The sequence below is a fragment of the Amia ocellicauda genome, chromosome 7, assembly GCF_036373705.1.
Source record: "Amia ocellicauda isolate fAmiCal2 chromosome 7, fAmiCal2.hap1, whole genome shotgun sequence".
NCBI lineage: Eukaryota > Metazoa > Chordata > Actinopteri > Amiiformes > Amiidae > Amia > Amia ocellicauda.
Window position 1 is genome coordinate 15,584,166 of NC_089856.1, and position 20,249 is coordinate 15,604,414.

General features: G+C 39.9%; 1 protein-coding gene across 2 annotated transcripts; it reads right to left on the reverse strand.

Annotated features, from left to right (window-relative positions):
- Positions 1 to 57: 57 nt before the first annotated feature.
- Positions 58 to 2,438, reverse strand: aspdh (aspartate dehydrogenase domain containing). 2 transcript variants are annotated; one of them, XM_066708706.1, is made up of 7 exons: positions 2,236 to 2,438; positions 1,987 to 2,131; positions 1,337 to 1,358; positions 928 to 1,077; positions 621 to 844; positions 283 to 422; positions 58 to 164 (listed from the first exon to the last, which is right to left on the reverse strand). In XM_066708706.1, exons 1-7 carry the CDS (start codon positions 2,288 to 2,290, stop codon positions 127 to 129), a joined length of 774 nt encoding a protein of 257 aa, XP_066564803.1. In that variant the 5' UTR covers positions 2,291 to 2,438; the 3' UTR covers positions 58 to 126. The 2 variants fall into 2 exon arrangements, with proteins under 2 accessions (XP_066564803.1, XP_066564802.1); XM_066708705.1 differs by having other exon boundaries at positions 1,274 to 1,358.
- Between the last annotated feature and the right edge of the window lie 17,811 nt (positions 2,439 to 20,249).

The following is a 20,249-nucleotide window of genomic DNA, read 5'->3' on the forward strand; positions in this document are numbered from 1 at the left end:
AACTGCCTGGGAGTTTGACTCAGACAAGCAGCTCGGTGTAAAGGAGGAGCAGACCTATTCTGTTTAGTTTCATTTATTAATGCAGATCATCAGTGCGTCAGTGTGTCATTCTCAGTCAGTTTTTCTTCAGCACAAGAAGACTCTTCCACCGTGTCCTTTACAAACTGAAAAACGGAGAATTAGATTTACATACACAGTCCAGACACACATTTTCCAGATATACAGTACACTACAGCCACACACTGTACAGACATGCAGAATACAATACACTACCGTACGGACCAAGTATGCTGCTCCAGAAGGATTGGTAAGTTGCACTCCCAGTAACAGCTCCCAGTTGGGCGGGGTTGCGTCTCATGGTCGTCACAGTGAAACCATCATGACCAGTTACCTCCACCTCCACTATGTGATACTGACTGAGCCTGAGAAAGACAGGGGGGTTAATACAGTACAGACTGAGTACTACCTGCCTTCTCACTCAGTAGAATATCACTCTTCCTCTCTCTCTACCTCTAATTCTCCCTAATCTTCTCTTCCTTCTGCCCCTGTCTATCCCTCTCACTCCCTCCCTACCTCTGTCTTACTCCCTCTTTTTCATTCCCTCTAGCCCACTCGCTCACTCTGTATCAGACACTATCTCTCCAGTCACTCCACTGAAGCCCAGATCAGGAGCGGCCAGGGCAGCGGCAGCCATGGTGTTGACATTGTTGGGGGCCAGAGGGCAAAGGTCATGCACTGGCCCCGAGAACAGGACATGCCTGCCCTCGCCCTCTGACCAATCGTGGTGCAGGGGTGGGGCCAAACGGAAACAGGAGGGGTGCTTAGACATGCGGACCAGCAGAGACTGGAAGAGAGAGAAAGGCAGTGCATTATTGTTATTGCAATATTCAGCCAGTCAGTGTCTCCCTCTCCTACTCCCCCTCTCACCTTCAGTCCTCCTCTCTCGCTCAGTCTCTGAATGTCCACTCCTCCCCATAATGCACCACTTGGCACATACAGCGTCTTCCCGTGAAGTTCTGCGGTGCAGCGGAGTCGACCCTCGAGAGTAGAGTCAGAGAGGGAGGATGGAGAGCCAACCTGAGGGGAAGAGACACACACAGTACAATATAGTACAAATACATACAGTACAGACCCACACAGTACATTCACACCTAGTAAAGTATGGTACAAATACCATACAGTCACACCCAGTACAGTATAGTACAAAGACGTACAGTAAAGTACAGTCACACACAGTAATTTCCTGTGACAGTTCATGCTGGAGTTTGTGTACCAGGAAGTGGGCGTGGCAGAGGAACCTCTCTCCAAAGTCTCTCACAATGTCGGGGTGACATACCTCCACAATCAGGTCAGCACCCCTGTAACACATCATCACAAAAATACAACACAAGATCACAATAATTCTGATTATCATTATTATTATTATGTATTTATTGGCAGACACCCTTACCCAGGGCACAGTTTACAAGGAACATCTTAAAGCATTAAAAAAGTGCAGTAATGGGATTCCCAAGTGGCTCAGCCAGTAAATTCACAGACTGAGCCCTATGAGATTTGCCGGTTTGCCGAGATGCATTAGCACAATCGCTGATTCAAATGCATTTTTTTTTTTAATGCAGTAATACAGTCAGCATACATCCCAGAACAATGAGCTAAAAAGTGCAGTTATAATACAGTTGAGTCCCATTTATGTGTGAAGTTTCAGTAAGACAATAGAAGTGCCAAAAATATATAAGACAGCAGGAGCATAAGGAAGACGTTTAATAAAGTGCATAAGAGAAACAGTGCTGAGCAGCCCAGGATACCAGGCTGTCCTGAGTAATTGCCAGAAGGTGGTCAGGGACTGGGTAGTCCTCACCTCTGTGGGAAGGTTGTTTCTCCACTTAGTGGTGAGGGTGGAAAAGGAGTGGCTCTGGAGGAAGCGGAGCAGAGAGGGGGTATAGTGAGTCAAGTTATTAATGTTATTATTATTGTTGTTGTCCTGACCTCTGTGTGAACTCTGTGAGATCATCGAGGATGAGGTCGGAGGTAAGTTTCTCCCTCAGTCTCTCCTTGCTCCTGTTCCACACGAATGCCAACTGAAGTCCAGCAGATGCCCCTTCCCTCTGTATCCTCTCTGCCAGATATTCTCCTGAGAGACAGGGAGAGAGTACATTAGCACTGAGATGAGAGACAACAGGAGAGACCGACAGACAGAGTTTTACAGGTTATTCAAGAGCTTTCCGGCGGACTGACCTAAGTGTCCGAATCCCACAATTCCAACTGCAATCACTGTCTCTGTGTTAGCCATAGGATTCACTGTAGGATGAAACTCAGTGTAATCTGTTCCTCTCACTGTCTCTCTACTGACTGACTAACTTAAAACTACAGTATAGTAATACAGCTCTCTCTCACCCTCTGAATTTTGTTCTTTCTGATACTCCTAACCTCTCTCTCTGTCAAAGGGGATCAAAGGTTCAGCAAACTAAACTGAGGAATTTACCATGATAACTGTTAATTATTAATCTAACCACAAAACCAGACAGGATAATAATTCATTCCAAAGCCCAACCACAGATGTATTATTACAATTAGTAGTAGTAGTCTGCTTGTGAGAACAAGCAAGGACAGTTGCAATGAACTTGCAGAGTTATTACAGAGCTGCATATTAAATTGTGTACACGGAACTATCTTGGGGTCATCTTCAGCTGCGTACTAAGTTAGTAGCGTTGCAAAGATAAAAAGAATTGGAACCAAGTTGGAGACTAGCTGAACCCTTTTTTTAGTACGGTACTAAAAATTATAGTTTGTTGTTATGCTACCGAACAGGAAATGAAGTCAGTGAAAGGGCAGCACTCGTGTAGCGCACATTTCTGTAGTTCTGCGCTGATCTGCACATTATGGGATAGGGGGGGAGAGCACCAATGGGAGCGCTGGGATTCTGCAGATCTGTGCAGAACTGCGGAAATCTGCGCTACACGCTCGAGAACTGAGTAGCTGTCATTTGTTGGTCCTGCCCTTACTTGTGTAATGACTTAATAACGTTACAGTGGTCTTGCCAGTGCGGGTGTCGGAGGCTGTGCAACACATGCTGTTGTGGTCGTATTGGTTGTTGCCAGCTTAAAGTGTAGTACAGTGCCACAGCACCGCCTGTGCTGTTTATAAATGATTTATGGTGGTGTCTTTCATATCATTTCTATTGGTCTACCAGTAGGCTACAGTCTCTCATCACCGTAACATCAGTACCATTCATTGCCTTTACACTGGCACTAACTGTGCACCCAGCCTCAGCCTCATTTGCTTTCTTGTGTAAAGAGGGGCCTCAAACTGTTCATAGACTAGGACCACAAAATGTCTTAACACGGGTCTGCTTCCAGGGTTGCCAGTTTGGGGGGAATCAAAGAAACCATTGGGGAAAACGTGGGGGGAAAGAATATCAAATAGAGGGCAAAAATATAAAATGGGGGGGTTCTTTTCCTCATTTTCATTTCCCCATAGTGCTCTCATGATGTTTTAAAATATTAAGCTTGCCCTTGAACAGTGATGATGGACTGCCCCACTCACCCATAATATTGGGTTCTGTACTTAAGCGCTGAACCTTAATTGAAGTAAAAATCTCCTTAGATATGACTTTTTAAATTGGGTAATAAAAGGGTTGTTTAAAATAGTGAAAAGGCTCTGATTTAGGAAATTAGTTCAATTAAGGGTTCATTTAAGTAATTGAGAGCTTGGAGATGTGCAGAGATGTGTAACAATAAAGTAACAGTTTTATTGATTTAAAAGTTTATTTCTAAATGGCTGTAACTGATATTTAAATAAATACAAATAAAATCACAACACCTTATCTAGAACACAAATAATTGTTGATATAACTTTACTATTAGTTTATTTTGGACAGACTAAAATGAATGACAAAACGGAATACCCACTGACTATAATGAGGAGTGGAATACCCATGGACTACAATAGGGAAAACAGAAGGACTGCCTATATTTCCAAATCCCACACAGGAATCCTGGAATCCTAAAATCCTGAATACACTTTCTTTAAAATAACCTCAGATAAAAAATTTAAGTGGAATGACATGGAATGACAGTTGCTTTCTATGGAATGACAGGGCTGGGATACTGAAAACATAACACAAATAGGATTGACTGCTGTGGAAGTAAAGTTAGAAATTCCCCTCACAAATGGTTTACTTCATGTATACTTAAGAAAGATAAGGTCAAGTCAACAGCCAGGCCAGAAGGTAGTTTGACCCGTTTGTTATTTTCGATGAGCATCTTGGAGAAGATGACGAACAGTATGATTTCAGTACCTACTCCTTAATCCTTATATTGACCCATGGACTCTGTCCACTAATAATATATTCTGCTTAGCAAGCTTTTAAGATAGTAATGACTTATTAATAGTAACCAGATCTTTGTTTTCGGTCTATAAAAAGCTCTGACTTATAACATGAAATCAGAGCAGCTTTGGGATCTTCTTGATTCACTGCTGTTCTCCACATCAGGTGTATTAAAGGCATTGCAACGAACGTTCCAACCTGATTGAAGATGATTGTTCTTCCACACTGCCTATTAATCTATATTGTATTAGTTTACATACAGTTGCCCATTTACACAGATAATGGTCAGATAAGGTTGAACTTGCAGTGTACATCAATGTAGATGATACATATATACACACCGATCAGCCATAACATTATGAACAACTGCCTAATATTGTGTAGGTCCCACTTTTGCTGCCAAAACAGCCCTGACCCATCGAGACATGGACTCCACTAGACCTCTGAAGGTGTGCTGTGGTATCTTGCACCAAGACATTAGCAGCTGATCCTTTAAGTCTTGTAAGTTGCAAGGTGGGGCCTCCATGGATCGGACTTGTTTGTCCAGCACATCCCACAGATGCTTGATTGGATTGAGATCTGGGGAATTTGGAGGCCAAGTCAACACCTTGAACTCGTGATTCATCAGAACAGGCCACCTTCTTCCATTGCTCCATGGTCCAGTTCTGATGCTCACGTTTCCATTGTAGGTGCTTTCAGCAGTGGACAGGGGTAAGCATGGGTACCCTGACTGGTCTGTGGCTACGCAGCCCCATACGCAACAAACTGCAATGCACTGTGTGTTCTGACACCTTTCTATCAGAACCAGCATTAACTACAGTACAGTACAGTACATGAGCTACAGTAGCTCGTCTGTTGTATCGGACCACACGGGCCAGCCTACGCTCCCCACGTGCATCAATGAGCCTTGGCTGCCCATGACCCTGTCGCCGGTTCACCAATTTTCCTTCCTTGGACCACTTTTGATAGGTACTGACCACTGCAGACCGGGAACACCCCACAAGAGCTGCAGTTTTGGAGATGCTCTGACCCAGTCGTCTAGCCATGACAATTTGGCCCATGTCAAAGTTGCTCAGATCCTTATGCTTGCACATTTTTCCTGCTTCTAACACATCAACTTTGAGGACAAAATGTTCACTTGCTGCCTGATATATCTCACAGGTACAGGTGCCATGATAACGAGATTATCAGTGTTATTCACTTCACCTGTCAGTGGTCATAATGTTATGGCTGATCGGTGTAAATCAATCGTATAATAATATAACCAATAATCATGAAAAGAATAATAATACAAATATACACAGTTCTGACAGCAGAGCTAATATACTCAAATGACTTTACATGCAGCATAAATGCAAACCTATGGATCTATGCTATTTTACTACAGCTAGATGCTGGGAAATTACCTTAACCAAGGTTAAATCTTATAAACTTATAACGTTATACATATCTATAATACACTGTCTTAAATTCAATAAACATGTAAACAATAGATAACGGTAATAAATAATATATTATAAATCAACGCAGTTTGCATTACGACCGCATGGTGACGCAGTAGATAATTATTCAGCTGGCTAACAGATTAGCATTATAATCAATGTGTAGCAGCCATAATTTATACCAAACATAAACAAACGTGTCTACTTACATTTTGCTGCTCGCACACAATCATATAAATAATTAACAATTACTCTCTGTTTTGTAGACCTAAACTATACATTTTCCAGCACTAACCTACTCATAAAACGCCAGGGTAAACTTATTTTCAAACCTCAGAAAGTGTATTATCTCCAGGCGTGGCACTTCGGCACTCCGCTTGGCTAATTGTTAAGGGACCGGGCAATGGAGCAAAATGTATGAAAACATTTCACTACATGTCACTACAAAAGCAATTTCCACTGCCCTTCAAAACACTATAGGTTAGGTTATTCCCCACACACCTGAATAGTCTTTCCAACATTCTCTAATTAATTTAAGGTAAAAGTAGCTGACATTAACTATGATGCAGGCAACACGGAAAATATGGACTAATAAGCTATGTAGTTTTGTTGTTGTGGCTTTTGCTTTTTGGTAATATTTCGAATTAACAGAATTAAAACAGTATTAGTAAAAAATAGTAAAAGTTAAAAAAATAATAATAATAATGGGCGCCCCTACCATTTGCCTATTCCACCTATGCCACGGGCCGGCCCTGCCACGAAGTATTTTACACAAATAATTAAGGCTTGTGAAATATGAATATAATGTAGACCCTATTTCTGTTTACTGTGCATTTTTACTCTTTATTTGATGTTTTGAAAAGGGTCTTTTTGAAGAATTGGAAAATCAGAAGTGTTTCTCACACTTGTACTACAAGAGTCACTTATTTGCAAAAATGGTGGAAATCTGTAGAAAGGAAAACTTAAAGTCAGACACACAGTTAAGAACTTCATAGAATTTATACAGAATATAATTTAGAGATGTTAGTCTAGTTTTGTGTTGCTTGATAGAACCATACAGCCAGGGATGGGCAAAGATACATCAAAATGTATTTTAAAATAATTTTAAGTGTATCAAAATAAACTACAAAATACAACAGCCACACCATGTATCAAAATAAACTACTGTATTTTTGTATTTTAAAAATACTAAAAATACTTTTACAAGGGAGCATGAAATCACTTTGCAAACCTTCCATCTATTGGTCTATTTGATCTATCCCTTCACCAGTACACTGACTCTGTTGATTAAGTAGACAATGTTTGATAGCAACAGCTTTTCTCTGCATAACGAGTCATGCGATAAATCTGATGTATGCAACCAGTTAACAGATCAAATATTCACATATCCCTGTGATCACACAGATGAAGGTTAGTTTTAAAGTAACCAACAGTTTAATGTTTAACTAACAGTTTGCTAATGACTCATAATTGTATCCTAATTGAGTTACTTGGTTTTGGTAATGAAGGGCCTACTTTGCATCAGCGACACTGACTCAATGACAAACAAGTCATTCATAAGAAGACAACCGATGGCACCTTTATTCATAGCAACTAGTTTCTAAGTAATTAATCATTTGATTGTTAATCATAAATATAATAATAAATTATGCGTCAGGCAGTCATTCATGCAATGGTATGCAAAATCATGATCCTACTAAACAGCTACTTCAATTAGGGTACAATCATTTAGTAATCAATTATTTATTTATCAATCATTGGACACCTATTTGGAAGTTGAAAACAAACATTTTAGCACTTTGTCAACAATTATTAAATGATCAATATGTTTTGATCTTAAATGTAGCCAGAAATGTAATCAGAAAGTAGCAACAGAACTTGTCAAGGAGTATTAACCCAACCCCAACCACTGAATCTATTGAGAGCCTCAGAATATAGGTATAGAGGACACATACACATTAATAGTGTAGTAAGAACATTTACTTAAACTCCAATAGAGAATACTACAATAGAGATAATACAGATCAGGTATTCCAAAACAGTTCAAAAGTTCTACCAAAAACAGTCGAGCTTATGTGTGAGTGTGGGTGAGAGAGTGTGTGTAGCATTATGATGGGTGTATTTTGATAAGAGCATTTTAGCTCTGAGCTGAAGCACTGATCTAAGGAAGACCTCTCCCCCCAAAGTTATCAGATTTCCTTACAGTGTGGAACTGGTTTACATCAAAGTGACAGTTTTGGGAGGATGGCACCGAGAATAGGCCAAATAGTGTGGAATCCTGCTGTGAGATGTCTGGAGAAGGGGGCCTGTAGGTAATAAAAACTCCTTGAAATGGACGAATGCCGAAATCCCGACACAGAGCTACGAACCCGGGCCAACCGGCATTTCCAAAAGATGGCATGGATTGACATCAGTCATAAATCAAGCCCCCCTCCAATAGGACACTGGGGGCTGAAACCGAAATCCAATCTCAAAAACTCAAGAACCAATCACCTATTGATCTGACAGGCGTATAAAGGACAGCGCACGGCCTCTCTCTCTCTCTCTCTCTCTCTCTCTCTCTCACCTGAACCAGAAACTCGCTGCCACAGCTCAACCTGTAGCTCTGTTGCCCGAACCGGAACCAGAAACCAACCAAGTCTTTGCCGGCAACAGAAGAGTTAAACTGGGAGAAGGAAATTGAGCCGTACAAAGAATTCTTTTAAAGGACTTTATTAAATAAAGAACTTTACAGACTGCGCTGCCCGCCTGTGCCCACCTGATCAGTGGAGTTTTACAGCTGGACAATTGACTAAGTCAACTGAATACGAAAGTGTCAGTCATTTAAATAGCTATTTCAGTATTAAGAAACTTGACCCTTGGAACCAAACAGGGCCCTGCTTTCCTCAAAGATTTTGTCTTCAAATAAGTACGGTGAGAGACCCTGCTTGCCAAGAAGATTTTGTGCACAACCTTGGAGCCTTCAAACCAGTGGAAAATCTGTTTGGAAAAGACTCTGTTTCGCGAAACCCCAACTTCCAGGTGCATCGACTGAGTGGAAGTTCTTGGACAAAGCCGAACCGGACTGCCTTTGTTCCAAACCACACGGACCTCGTGCTGTGTGCTGTTATCTGAGCCCGAAGCCAGAGAGGCCTCTCTGCGACGAAGTTCAGATAAGTTTAACAGTTTGGAGTTTTTGATTCATGACATTTGAGAAATCAATTAGAAATGTTAATCTGTGAGTCATAACTCTAGAATGTGTAATATCATTTAGTTTTCTTAAATATAAATGTGTGTTGCATTAAACTGTTTTGTTGATAATTTTAGAAATAAAATCTGTCAACGCCGAGAAATATCTTCTCATTCCTGTTTAACTGTTTAGTCTGAAATTGACACAAGTTAATAGACACCAGATTATAGGTGGCCCTGCCTATCCTTAATCATTGAATAATAATCAGTTAAGGGAAATTGTGGTAACAAGTAATGATAGGATCTTTCTTGGCACCTAAACTTAAATGAGACTGATATACACTCACCTAAAGGATTATTAGGAACACCATACTAATACTGTGTTTGACCCCCTTTCGCCTTCAGAACTGCCTTAATTCTACGTGGCATTGATTCAACAAGGTGCTGAAAGCATTCTTTAGAAATGTTGGCCCATATTGATAGGATAGCATCTTGCAGTTGATGGAGATTTGTGGGATGCACATCCAGGGCACGAAGCTCCCGTTCCACCACATCCCAAAGATGCTCTATTGGGTTGAGATCTGGTGACTGTGGGGGCCAGTTTAGTACAGTGAACTCATTGTCATGTTCAAGAAACCAATTTGAAATGATTCGACCTTTGTGACATGGTGCATTATCCTGCTGGAAGTAGCCATCAGAGGATGGGTACATGGTGGTCATAAAGGGATGGACATGGTCAGAAACAATGCTCAGGTAGGCCGTGGCATTTAAACGATGCCCAATTGGCACTAAGGGGCCTAAAGTGTGCCAAGAAAACATCCCCCACACCATTACACCACCACCACCAGCCTGCACAGTGGTAACAAGGCATGATGGATCCATGTTCTCATTCTGTTTACGCCAAATTCTGACTCTACCATCTGAATGTCTCAACAGAAATCGAGACTCATCAGACCAGGCAACATTTTTCCAGTCTTCAACTGTCCAATTTTGGTGAGCTTGTGCAAATTGTAGCCTCTTTTTCCTATTTGTAGTGGAGATGAGTGGTACCCGGTGGGGTCTTCTGCTGTTGTAGCCCATCCGCCTCAAGGTTGTACGTGTTGTGGCTTCACAAATGCTTTGCTGCATACCTCGGTTGTAACGAGTGGTTATTTCAGTCAAAGTTGCTCTTCTATCAGCTTGAATCAGTCGGCCCATTCTCCTCTGACCTCTAGCATCAACAAGGCATTTTCGCCCACAGGACTGCCGCATACTGGATGTTTGTCCCTTTTCACACCATTCTTTGTAAACCCTAGAAATGGTTGTGCGTGAAAATCCCAGTAACTGAGCAGATTTTGAAATACTCAGACCGGCCCATCTGGCACCAACAACCATGCCACGCTCAAAATTGCTTAAATCACCTTTCTTTCCCATTCAGACATTCAGTTTGGAGTTCAGGAGATTGTCTTGACCAGGACCACACCCCTAAATGCATTGAAGCAACTGCCATGTGATTGGTTGATTAGATAATTGCATTAATGAGAAATTGAACAGGTGTTCCTAATAATCCTTTAGGTGAGTGTATATATAACGAGAAGTTACCTGACATAAATACTAACCTGCGTAGTTATTTAATGTCCGACTGACAATACTAATGAGAGATTCACCTTCGTCTTACTAACTGGTATTGTAGTCAATGTGTTTATAACCTTTTTTGTTTAACGATTTGTGTGTTATCATATGCAATCCCATGGTCTTTGATTGGTCACGGAAGTGATTTGTCTTTGATTTGTTGATCTAGAGTTGAATTTTAATTAGTTTTTCCCTTTTGTATAATTAGTGTAGTGCTACATTTAGTCTTTGTTTTTGAATAAATTTGAAAATTTATATCTTTGGAATTGGTGTCTGCGTCCAATTATTACGGAAATTGAGTTCTACAAGATTCCAGGATTCGTGATAAGGTGATACTATAAATTCACTTCTTTAATTGAAATGTATAAGTGTACCTTATGCTACATCATACATATACCTTATATTTGTACCTTTGGGTGGCTGGTTACCTGTTTTACTGGAGCTATTACCACCCATTTTCTATGTAACGTTTTGTACACAACTACCAAGGCTTGCAAGTCCTTGAAATAATAACAATAAAATGACAGGGGAGAAAATAAATAAATTAAAAAATAAAAAAAAATAAAATAAAAAAAAAAATATATATATATATAACAAAACAAAACACAAATAATAATAAATCCTATATAGGAATAATAACAAACATGTTTTTCAATATGTTTGCATTTGTATAACTTGTATATAACGTCCTCATCGCCATGTAATGTGGAAGAAGAACAATTTTCAATCAGGTTGGAACGTTAGTTGCAATGCCTTTAATACACACAGCGTGAAGAAGAACAGTGAATCAAGAAGATTCCAAAGTCGCTCTGCCTTCACTTTAAAAGTCAGAGGCTTTTATACACAAAAACAAAGATCTGGTTATAATCAGAAAGTCATTACTATATTATCTTAGAGAGTTAGCTAAGCAGAATATATATCATTATAGGACAGAGTTCATAGATCAACACATGGATTAGGGAGCAGGCACTTAAATCATAATGTTTGACATTGTCTCCAAGATTCTCATCGTAAATAACAAACAGAAATCAAACGACCTTCTAGCTTGACCTTATCTTTCTTAAGTATACAAGAGAGTAAAACAGGTATGAGAGAAATAATTTCTAACTTTCCTTCCACATGTGAATAGAAAAAAAACGAAATAAATACACAGATGAATAAAAAATGAAATGAACTGAAATATACACCGATCAGCCATAACATTATGACCACTGACAGGTGAAGTGAATAACACTGATAATCTCGTTATCATGGCACCTGTCAGTGGGTGGGATATATTAGGCAGCAAGTGAACATTTTGTCCTCAAAGTTGATGTGTTAGAAGCAGGAAAAATGGGCAAGCGTAAGGATCTGAGCGACTTTGACAAGGGCCAAATTGTCATGGCTAGACGACTGGGTCAGCGCATCTCCAAAACTGCAGCTCTTGTGGGGTGTTCCCAGTCTACAGTGGTCAGTACCTATCAAAAGTGGTCCAAGGAAGGAAAAGTTGTGAACCAGCGACAGGGTCATGGGCGGCCAAGGCTCACTGATGCACGTGGGGAGCGAAGGCTGGCCCGTGTGGTCCGATCCAACAGACGAGCTACTGTAGCTCAAATTACTGAAAAAGTTAATGCTGGTTCTGATAGAAAGGTGTCAGAACACACAGTGCATCTCAGTTTGTTGTGTATGGGGCTGTGTAGCCACAGACCAGTCAGGGTGCCTGAAGAGGCCCCAAATACCACCCCCGTACATGGGGTCACCAAAGAGCACATAACGAGACCAGCTTCTACCAGTTTGTACCAGATGCATCTCTCTGCAGACACACAATACAAATTTAGTACAGAATGTACGTTCTGTAAAACCACAAGAAGATGGGGAAGTGGGCACACGACCCCCCTTTGCCTATCTAGACATGCGTTAGATACATGTGGAATATGTTTAGTCACATATGTCACATATGTCTCCATATTTGGGCATAAAATAGAAAATATTGTGTTTAAGCTTAATCAGGAAGATAGTGAGGATCTCATAACATAGGGAGTTGTCTCCCCCTTATTGGTTCAAACTCACCCTGTCCAGGATATCGCAATATGTATATAACATCATGTAAGCGCTATAATTTTAGGGAAGTAAGAACAGAGACCTGCGTGTCTGTGTGTATTACTTTTCTCCAAGCGGCTTGAATAAAGACTCTGTTTGATTCAATCTACTCTACAGTCTGATTTTTCTGAAAGCAATTAAAAGGGGATTCTTCAGTGCCCATGCTGACCCCTGTCCACTGCTGAAAGCGCCTACAATGGGCAAATAAGCATCAGAACTGGACCACGGAGCAATGGAAGAAGGTGGTCTGGTCTGATGAATCACGAGTTCAAGGTGTTGACTTGGCCTCCAAATTCTGCAGATCTCAATCCATTCGAGCATCTGTGGGATGTGCTGGACAAACAAGTCCAATCCATGGAGGCCCCACCTCGCAACTTACAGGACTTAAAGCGTCTTGGTGCCAGATACCACAGCACACCTTCAGAGGTGTAGTGGAGTCTATGCCTCAATGGGTCAGGGCTGTTTTGGTGGCAAAAGGGGGACATACACAATATTAGGCTGGTGGTCATAATGTTATGGTTGATCAGTATATAAATTATCTATGAATTCAGGGTCCGAAATTAACACCTGTCAAGCACCAAATGTGGGTAGATTTTCTGTTTCACAAGTAAATCTCAGAAGGCTATCCACCACACTGACGAGTAAATGTTTGTACCAAAACAGTCATGTAATAAAATATCTGGCATGGTGGCTCGTAGGAAATTACTCATGTTTGCCAGCCACAGACTTTCTCTAGTGGTCTTAGTTTTGGGGCACTGTTTACCGTATGGGACATCAGCTACTCAGCATCGCTCACTTGCCACCACTAGGTTTGGAGATAAAGTAGTTTCAAAAGGCTGGCTACAGTATGATGCTGAGGCTGTGGTGATGGGTTGTTCTGTGTGTCGCCAGTATGCTAAAGATAAAAGCAGAAACAACTAATTTGTCATCGGAAATAAAACGCTGAAGCTGGAGAACATTCGTGACCATGAACACAGCAAGTGTCACATTGCCTGCGGGTCTGTGTCCCGGGTTCAATCAGAGCCTCACCTCTTGACGACACCCTCTGTGATGGTGCTAATGGCAATGTCAGAGCAGACCAGAAGAAGACACTATTTAGGACTGTACATGCCATTGGCAAGACGGCAAGATCACTTTCCAACTTCGAGTGGATGTGCGAGTAAGTGAAAACATTGTTACTTTTGTAGCTAGTTTTTTCAAGTCTATTTAGCAGATGTGGTCCAGTATTGTAGGTTATTTCTCAGCTATTGATAAGCTTTGGTTCACCTCAAAATAGTGTATAAATATCATAAAATTATAGGCCTACTGATGCTGACATGGATCTCCATGCTTTCCTATGGCTCTGTAACATTCTAATGTTTGTCTCCAGGTGCTGTTAACATTTTACACAATTGACTTTACCAGCCTTATAGTGTTGATCCTTAAGAAAACAAAGGGTAGAAGGCTAATTTAGCACAATCAACTGCCAGCTATATTGGATAACATAATTGTATATTGAATTATTATTGAATTAATTTGATGTTGGAAGTTTGGATGAAAAAAAAGGAATCGCTGTGGGGTTAACTTATAGAAATGAGATGCAGGCCAAAGAGTTTATGCACCATATTGCAGAGGTGGAGAGAAACAACATCAGAGAGAATCTGAAAAACACCAAATTTCTCTCCATTATGTCAGATGGCTCTACAGACAGTTCTGTGAAAGAGGAGTTTTCAGAAATACCTCCTCAGTGGGCTCTATACCTTCTACCACACCAGTCCACTGAACAGGGCAAACCTGGTAAACAGCTTCCAGACTCTTGGACACAAACTACTGGTGCCCACCAGAATTGGTGGGACCCGATGGGTAGGACACCTATTGTGTGCACTGAACCACTTCCTGTGAGGTTACCAGGGGCTTGTCCAGCACCTGGAACAGGTAGTTGCTCTAGATTGTTATGCTAAGTACTCCAAAAGTCATCATCAATATGTAATGTCCAGTAAATAACAACAAAAAAGATTACAATTGGTAACATCATGTTTCAATGCTTCATGCACTGATAAAATGTGTCATATCTAATATCGTTTTTTTTGGACAGCAATTGATTGTCTATTTGTATGTCTTTGTTCTTTATGTATTTTAGATTCAATCCGCTGATGCCCACAATGTCCGAGGTGTCCAGCAGGCCAAGGCCAGGAAATACTACAGTACTGCGAGGGAGGCTGTTGTTATCCACTTCTGTGGCTTCCTACATGACACACTATAGCAACCTGTCCACGTGTCTGCAGAGGTCCACCATCACCATAGCAGAAGCCCACAGCTCCTTGTGGTCAACACAGGCAGTACTTAAGAAGTACAAAACCAAATATGTTTATTTAAGCTGCAATAAGAAATACTTACCTTAAGAGAATTAAGAGAAAGGATTACATCAATAAGAGAGGGAGAGATAGTGTGAGTGAGTGTGTGAAAAATTCTGAAAGGATGGAAAATTAGCCTTTTATCATCAGAGAAGGACCCATGATAAAGGCCACAATGGCCAACCGCTATGAGGGAATTTCCCCGACCAGAGGTGACAGCAAGACCCTTGTCACCTCACAGGACACAATGCTTGACAGGCTAGTTGTGAGTATGACTCAGGAGTCAGGAGATGCAGCAGCAGATTACATTATGTTAGTAGTAATATAGGGTGTTTTAGGGCAAGGAGGGCTGCGGGGGATTTGACCTTTGACCTTAAACTTAAACAATGTCACTGAATAATTAGAATATTTGTGGGAGGAGTTGACAGGGCACTGAAATTAGCATACGTGTGGGTGGAATTGACAGGGTGCTGTAATTAGCATATGTGTGGGTGGAGTTGACAGGGCACCGAAGGAATGTACAGGGTGGTTGGGGTCCAAAAGAGTTCTATTTAAACCCTCCCAATTCTTTAGTAAAATAGCTCTTTTTGTGTTTCTGGTTCTTCAGCATGTCCAACGGTATCTACGAGAAAACCCCTAAGAGCAAAAACTGTGCTAGGGGTCCTTCACCATACGATGTGAGACTTGACCGAATCTGGGAGCTGGAGGATGAGACAAGACAGGGATACTGTTTTAAAATGGACAAGGGTTATGTCGGTCCACTACCTCAAGGCGAAACAGCCCGCTGTTCAATGGAAGTACAGAACATTCTCCCCGACTCCCCGGCTCAAGAGACCCCGAACATGCTGAATTAAGTAGAATTATTAAAAACGCCCATGTGTATATTCTGAATGCTCTCATCAATCGAGCCCTGAAAGAAGTCTGCCTGGGGTGTGAAGTGAATCATCCTAGCCAGATGAGACAGCTGTCTGTTTGAACCAGATACCTATTATTTCCATTTCTATTTTAAGGATTTTTACAAAAAAGTGAACAAACCTTGGTTGAAACCAGCGCTAGTCAAGGAGTTATCTTATCATCATCTGCATGTCTGTCCCGCGCAGGTCCAGAGAATTATAGATGAAATTTTGTTGGAGCTGAAAAAGGAGCCGTACATCAAAGAGAAACTCGAACAGCTGTTCAATGAGTTGGATGAGGGGAGCAAAAAACCATCGGCAAGCTGAAGGAATATTTCTTCCATAAAGAAAGTAAAGCAGAGTACAAGGAAAAGGAATTTGATCTGTATGAAACCGACTCAGAGGCTGAAAGCAACTGAAAGCACCTGAAGATGGGGAATGTTCGGGATTGTTTCTGTAACCGGATTTGTCACCAACAAACTGCAACAAATCTGAGGGCCCTATTGTACAAAGTGTTGGAGAAGAAAGTGGCCGACAATCGCCTTTTCTCTACAGATTTGACTGTTGAAGATGCTCAACTTTCAAACCTGGAGCATTTAATAGATGATGTAAAAAAGACGGAGGGGTATGAACACTGGGCAGCTATGATCGCGGTTGCAAAGAACGATGTTAGACCATTTCATCAACATTTATATAACCTTTTACAAACCATGTTTAATGAATGGTTGTTTATTTTTAAAATAGCTCATATTGTTTTATACATGTATGTAATTGATGTGTGTGCTTATAAAACAAAAGCTGTTGTAGTAGTGGATATAGAGCAAGTAACCAATCAGTTGATTTCTGTTTGTTTGAATAATGTAAAAAATTGCTGTATGTACTTTTCTCAATTGCTTAAAAATGGGTTTGTACTCCGAAAATGAATAAAAGACACTTTTTATAAATAATTTGGTCATTGTTTTTTGTGTGCTCTTACAGAATGTCTCAGCAAGCTCCTAGGATGAAGGAGTTGTACTACAACCCCACCAAAGTAGGGAGTTTGGGGGGTCAGAAGGGATTCTGGAGAGGGCTGTCAGAGGATTCTGGAGAGAAGCCGCCCCTCTGGAATTTTTCATAGCCGGTAATGGTGAAGATTCATTAGATTTGAATAAACCCTTATTCTACTCACTTGTAAAATTTTGAATGAACAAGCCCAGGCTGTCGAGAGGGATGCCAAAGTTATCAACTACTCGGTGGCCACCATCTTCTCGCAGGTTTAACAGACTGGATGAAACATTGGTGTTCGGTCTCGGGTGTTAAGTCAGCGTTACAGAGATGACACCTCAGAGCTATGCAATGCCGTTTGAGTCAATATTAAATAAATAAATAAATATGGCTATGAAATAAATAAATAAATAAATAAATAAATAAATAAATGAGGCAATAAATATATAAATAACTATAAAAATAAATATATAAATGAGTTACTATATAAATAAATAGTATTTTTATTTAATTATGTTTTTCATAATGCCACATTTCTGTATTTCATGGCACTATTTCATAATGCCACATTTCAGAATTTCATGGCACTATTTCATAATGGCACATTTCCATTTGGTATATTCAAATGAATGAGGCGTGGTTTCTCACAGATTCAGACCAAAGCAACAGCACATTGAGTCTGTATGCGCTGCTGTGCGGACAATACGGAGGACAGCGGAGGCTCTGAGACGCCGTGCTGTTCTTAGCACATCAAACTGTGGTAGTGTCGAATACAACACAGACGATATTCATTACAACATTATTTGTACTTAGAAATTAAAGAGAATCATGCTGTAGTGCCGTGATATTTACAAGAGAGTCTAATGCTGAAAAAAGCTTAATGTGCTTTACACATGACCATTACTTTTCTAACTGTGTATGTTTACATTTGGAAACTTCCTAATGCCATTAATAAAGTATGGAGACATTTAAGTAACATTAACAATATGAGTATGACATTAAGCGCTGCATATATGTGAATATCGCTTAATGTGGAAAGGGCTTAAGGTGGTTAACTGTACTTAAAACGTAACCATGTGTTAATCCCTATTGTAACCAAGGTGAATTGTGCGTAATGTTAAATGCGGTGAATGCAGAAATAGCTTAACGTTGTTTACTGTACTAACCAATTGGATCCTAACTTTTCTTATGACAAGACCCACACCTACCAGTCCTATATACAAAAGAGCAGGCACTTAACTGAACACAGTCAATATCAAATGCATGTTAAATACACAGTATGAAGTGCGCAGGACCTCACAGGACCTCGCAAAATCTGGTTTAATTTTCAAACATATCAGCAGTTCATACCCAAGCTTTATATTTGATATAACTTTGCAATACCATTCACATCATCTGTGGTGTTTTTGTCTGACATCTGCAATATCAAAATCTGGTCAAACATTGATGAAATTGCTTAATGTGTCTCAGTTCATAAGCTACATGAAAGTGGCATTGGAATCTACTTATATATGTGTTTATGTTTTTTTTGTATTTCAAATCATTTGTAAATTTAAATGATTGATTGATTGATTAATTGATAAAAGTACCAAAATAAACTATAAAATGTGAACTGACTGGCTGCTCTCTCCCACAGTGCAGCTCCCGCCCGACTGAGGTCATGGGGCTACATACTCGTGAGAGCGTTTACTATAGGGTGCTGTCCTCCAAATGTAGATATGTCAGTTTTTATGGAAAGAGATACAGATTTTTACAAACCATATCTGTTGTGTCAATGCATTTTAAAAACAAATAATTGTCTAAGCCATCGGTACATATTTCCAATGTGTTAGCCATGCGTATACTGCTACATTTAGCTTGTCTTTCTCCACATTAAACAAATGTGAATAACAGTTTCATACAAAACATATCGTCTGCAGGGAAATGGGCAGAAAGATTTTTTACTTAAAAAGCCTTTAAGTTAATGATATTTGAAAACTCGTGTCTGGTGTTTAAATTTGGATGTGTGCAGGCCGACTTTATTTTTTCAGTATTCAAATGTATATTCTTAAAAGTAATCTTTGGAAATGTATAATGTGCCTGCAATAAACTAATTAATTGTTGTTTAGCTGCTGTACAATTAAGTCGATCCATATAATGTTATATGTAGACAGGCTTTCTGTGCTTGTTACTAAATATTGAGTTTTACAAATAGCCAGTCATTACAATGTAATGATTTATTTCATTCATTAATACTGACCAATAATTACCTTCGGAAGACTGATTGCCCTACATGTTAAATAATGGAATTCAAATTATATTGTCTGTTTTCCATCACACATTTTAACATATATTTTAGGTGACGACCATACTTGTGTGCGCAAAGCATCAGAGGTTAGAGAGTTTGGATTGCAAGCAAGGTGTGTGTGTTGTTTTGGCCTTCGTGCCAGTTTACTTTGTGTTTCTTCAATAAAAGTGTTGTTTTTGTTACCTATGGTTCTGTCTTTGAGCCTCAAATCCCGGCCACCCCATCACACACACTTTTGTGGGGCTTCTTCTATTAATTCAGCATTGAATACTTTTTCAACAGTAGTTGGTACATCCGTTAATCTTATATGTATTATAGAGGTGAACTCATTGTTAGAAGTCATTACTGTATTACCACACTTGCCACGTGTATTGATGTGTCTTGCTTGTACCTGTGTACAGAAGTCGGTAGTATTTACCCATTTTTTAATTTGTAAAATTAAATCAGTAGGATCTTTCTCTGTTAAACTCAGGGTGATGAATCTTCTTGTAAAAAAGTCTTAACCTTAAATCAGAACAGGAAGAAAGTAGCCAAACAACTTCTCCAAAAGTCATGGACCATAATATGCATTAGGTAATGAAGATGTATAAGTGTCAGCATTTGCCTTTGTTTTTTGTTTATTCTTCTCCCCATTTCTGTGGAGAAATTTATTTAATTTTGACTTCTATTTCATATTACAATAATTTCCTTATTTTACAGTCAAAAAGTCAGTTTTACCATTTTGCCCGGGCACCACTAGATGCCCAGCAACAATTGCAATGACATAAATCTGATGCATCTAACCCCTTGAGCTATTCATTTTTTTACATTGAATTTCACACCCCATTGTCTGAGTTACAATCCTTATTTTTTTCAGGGATTGCACAAATACACCAGCCAGCAGTGAAAACATGTATTTTCCCCTATATTTATATATTACATATATAATGGAATAAAAATATAACTAAACAGAATAAGTAGATACAGTGAGGGAAAAAAGTATTTGATCCCCTGCTGATTTTGTACGTTTGCCCACTGACAAAGAAATGATCAGTCTATAATTTTAATGGTAGGTGTATTTTAACAGTGAGAGACAGAATAACAACAAAACAATCCAGAAAAACACATTTCAAAAAAGTTATAAAT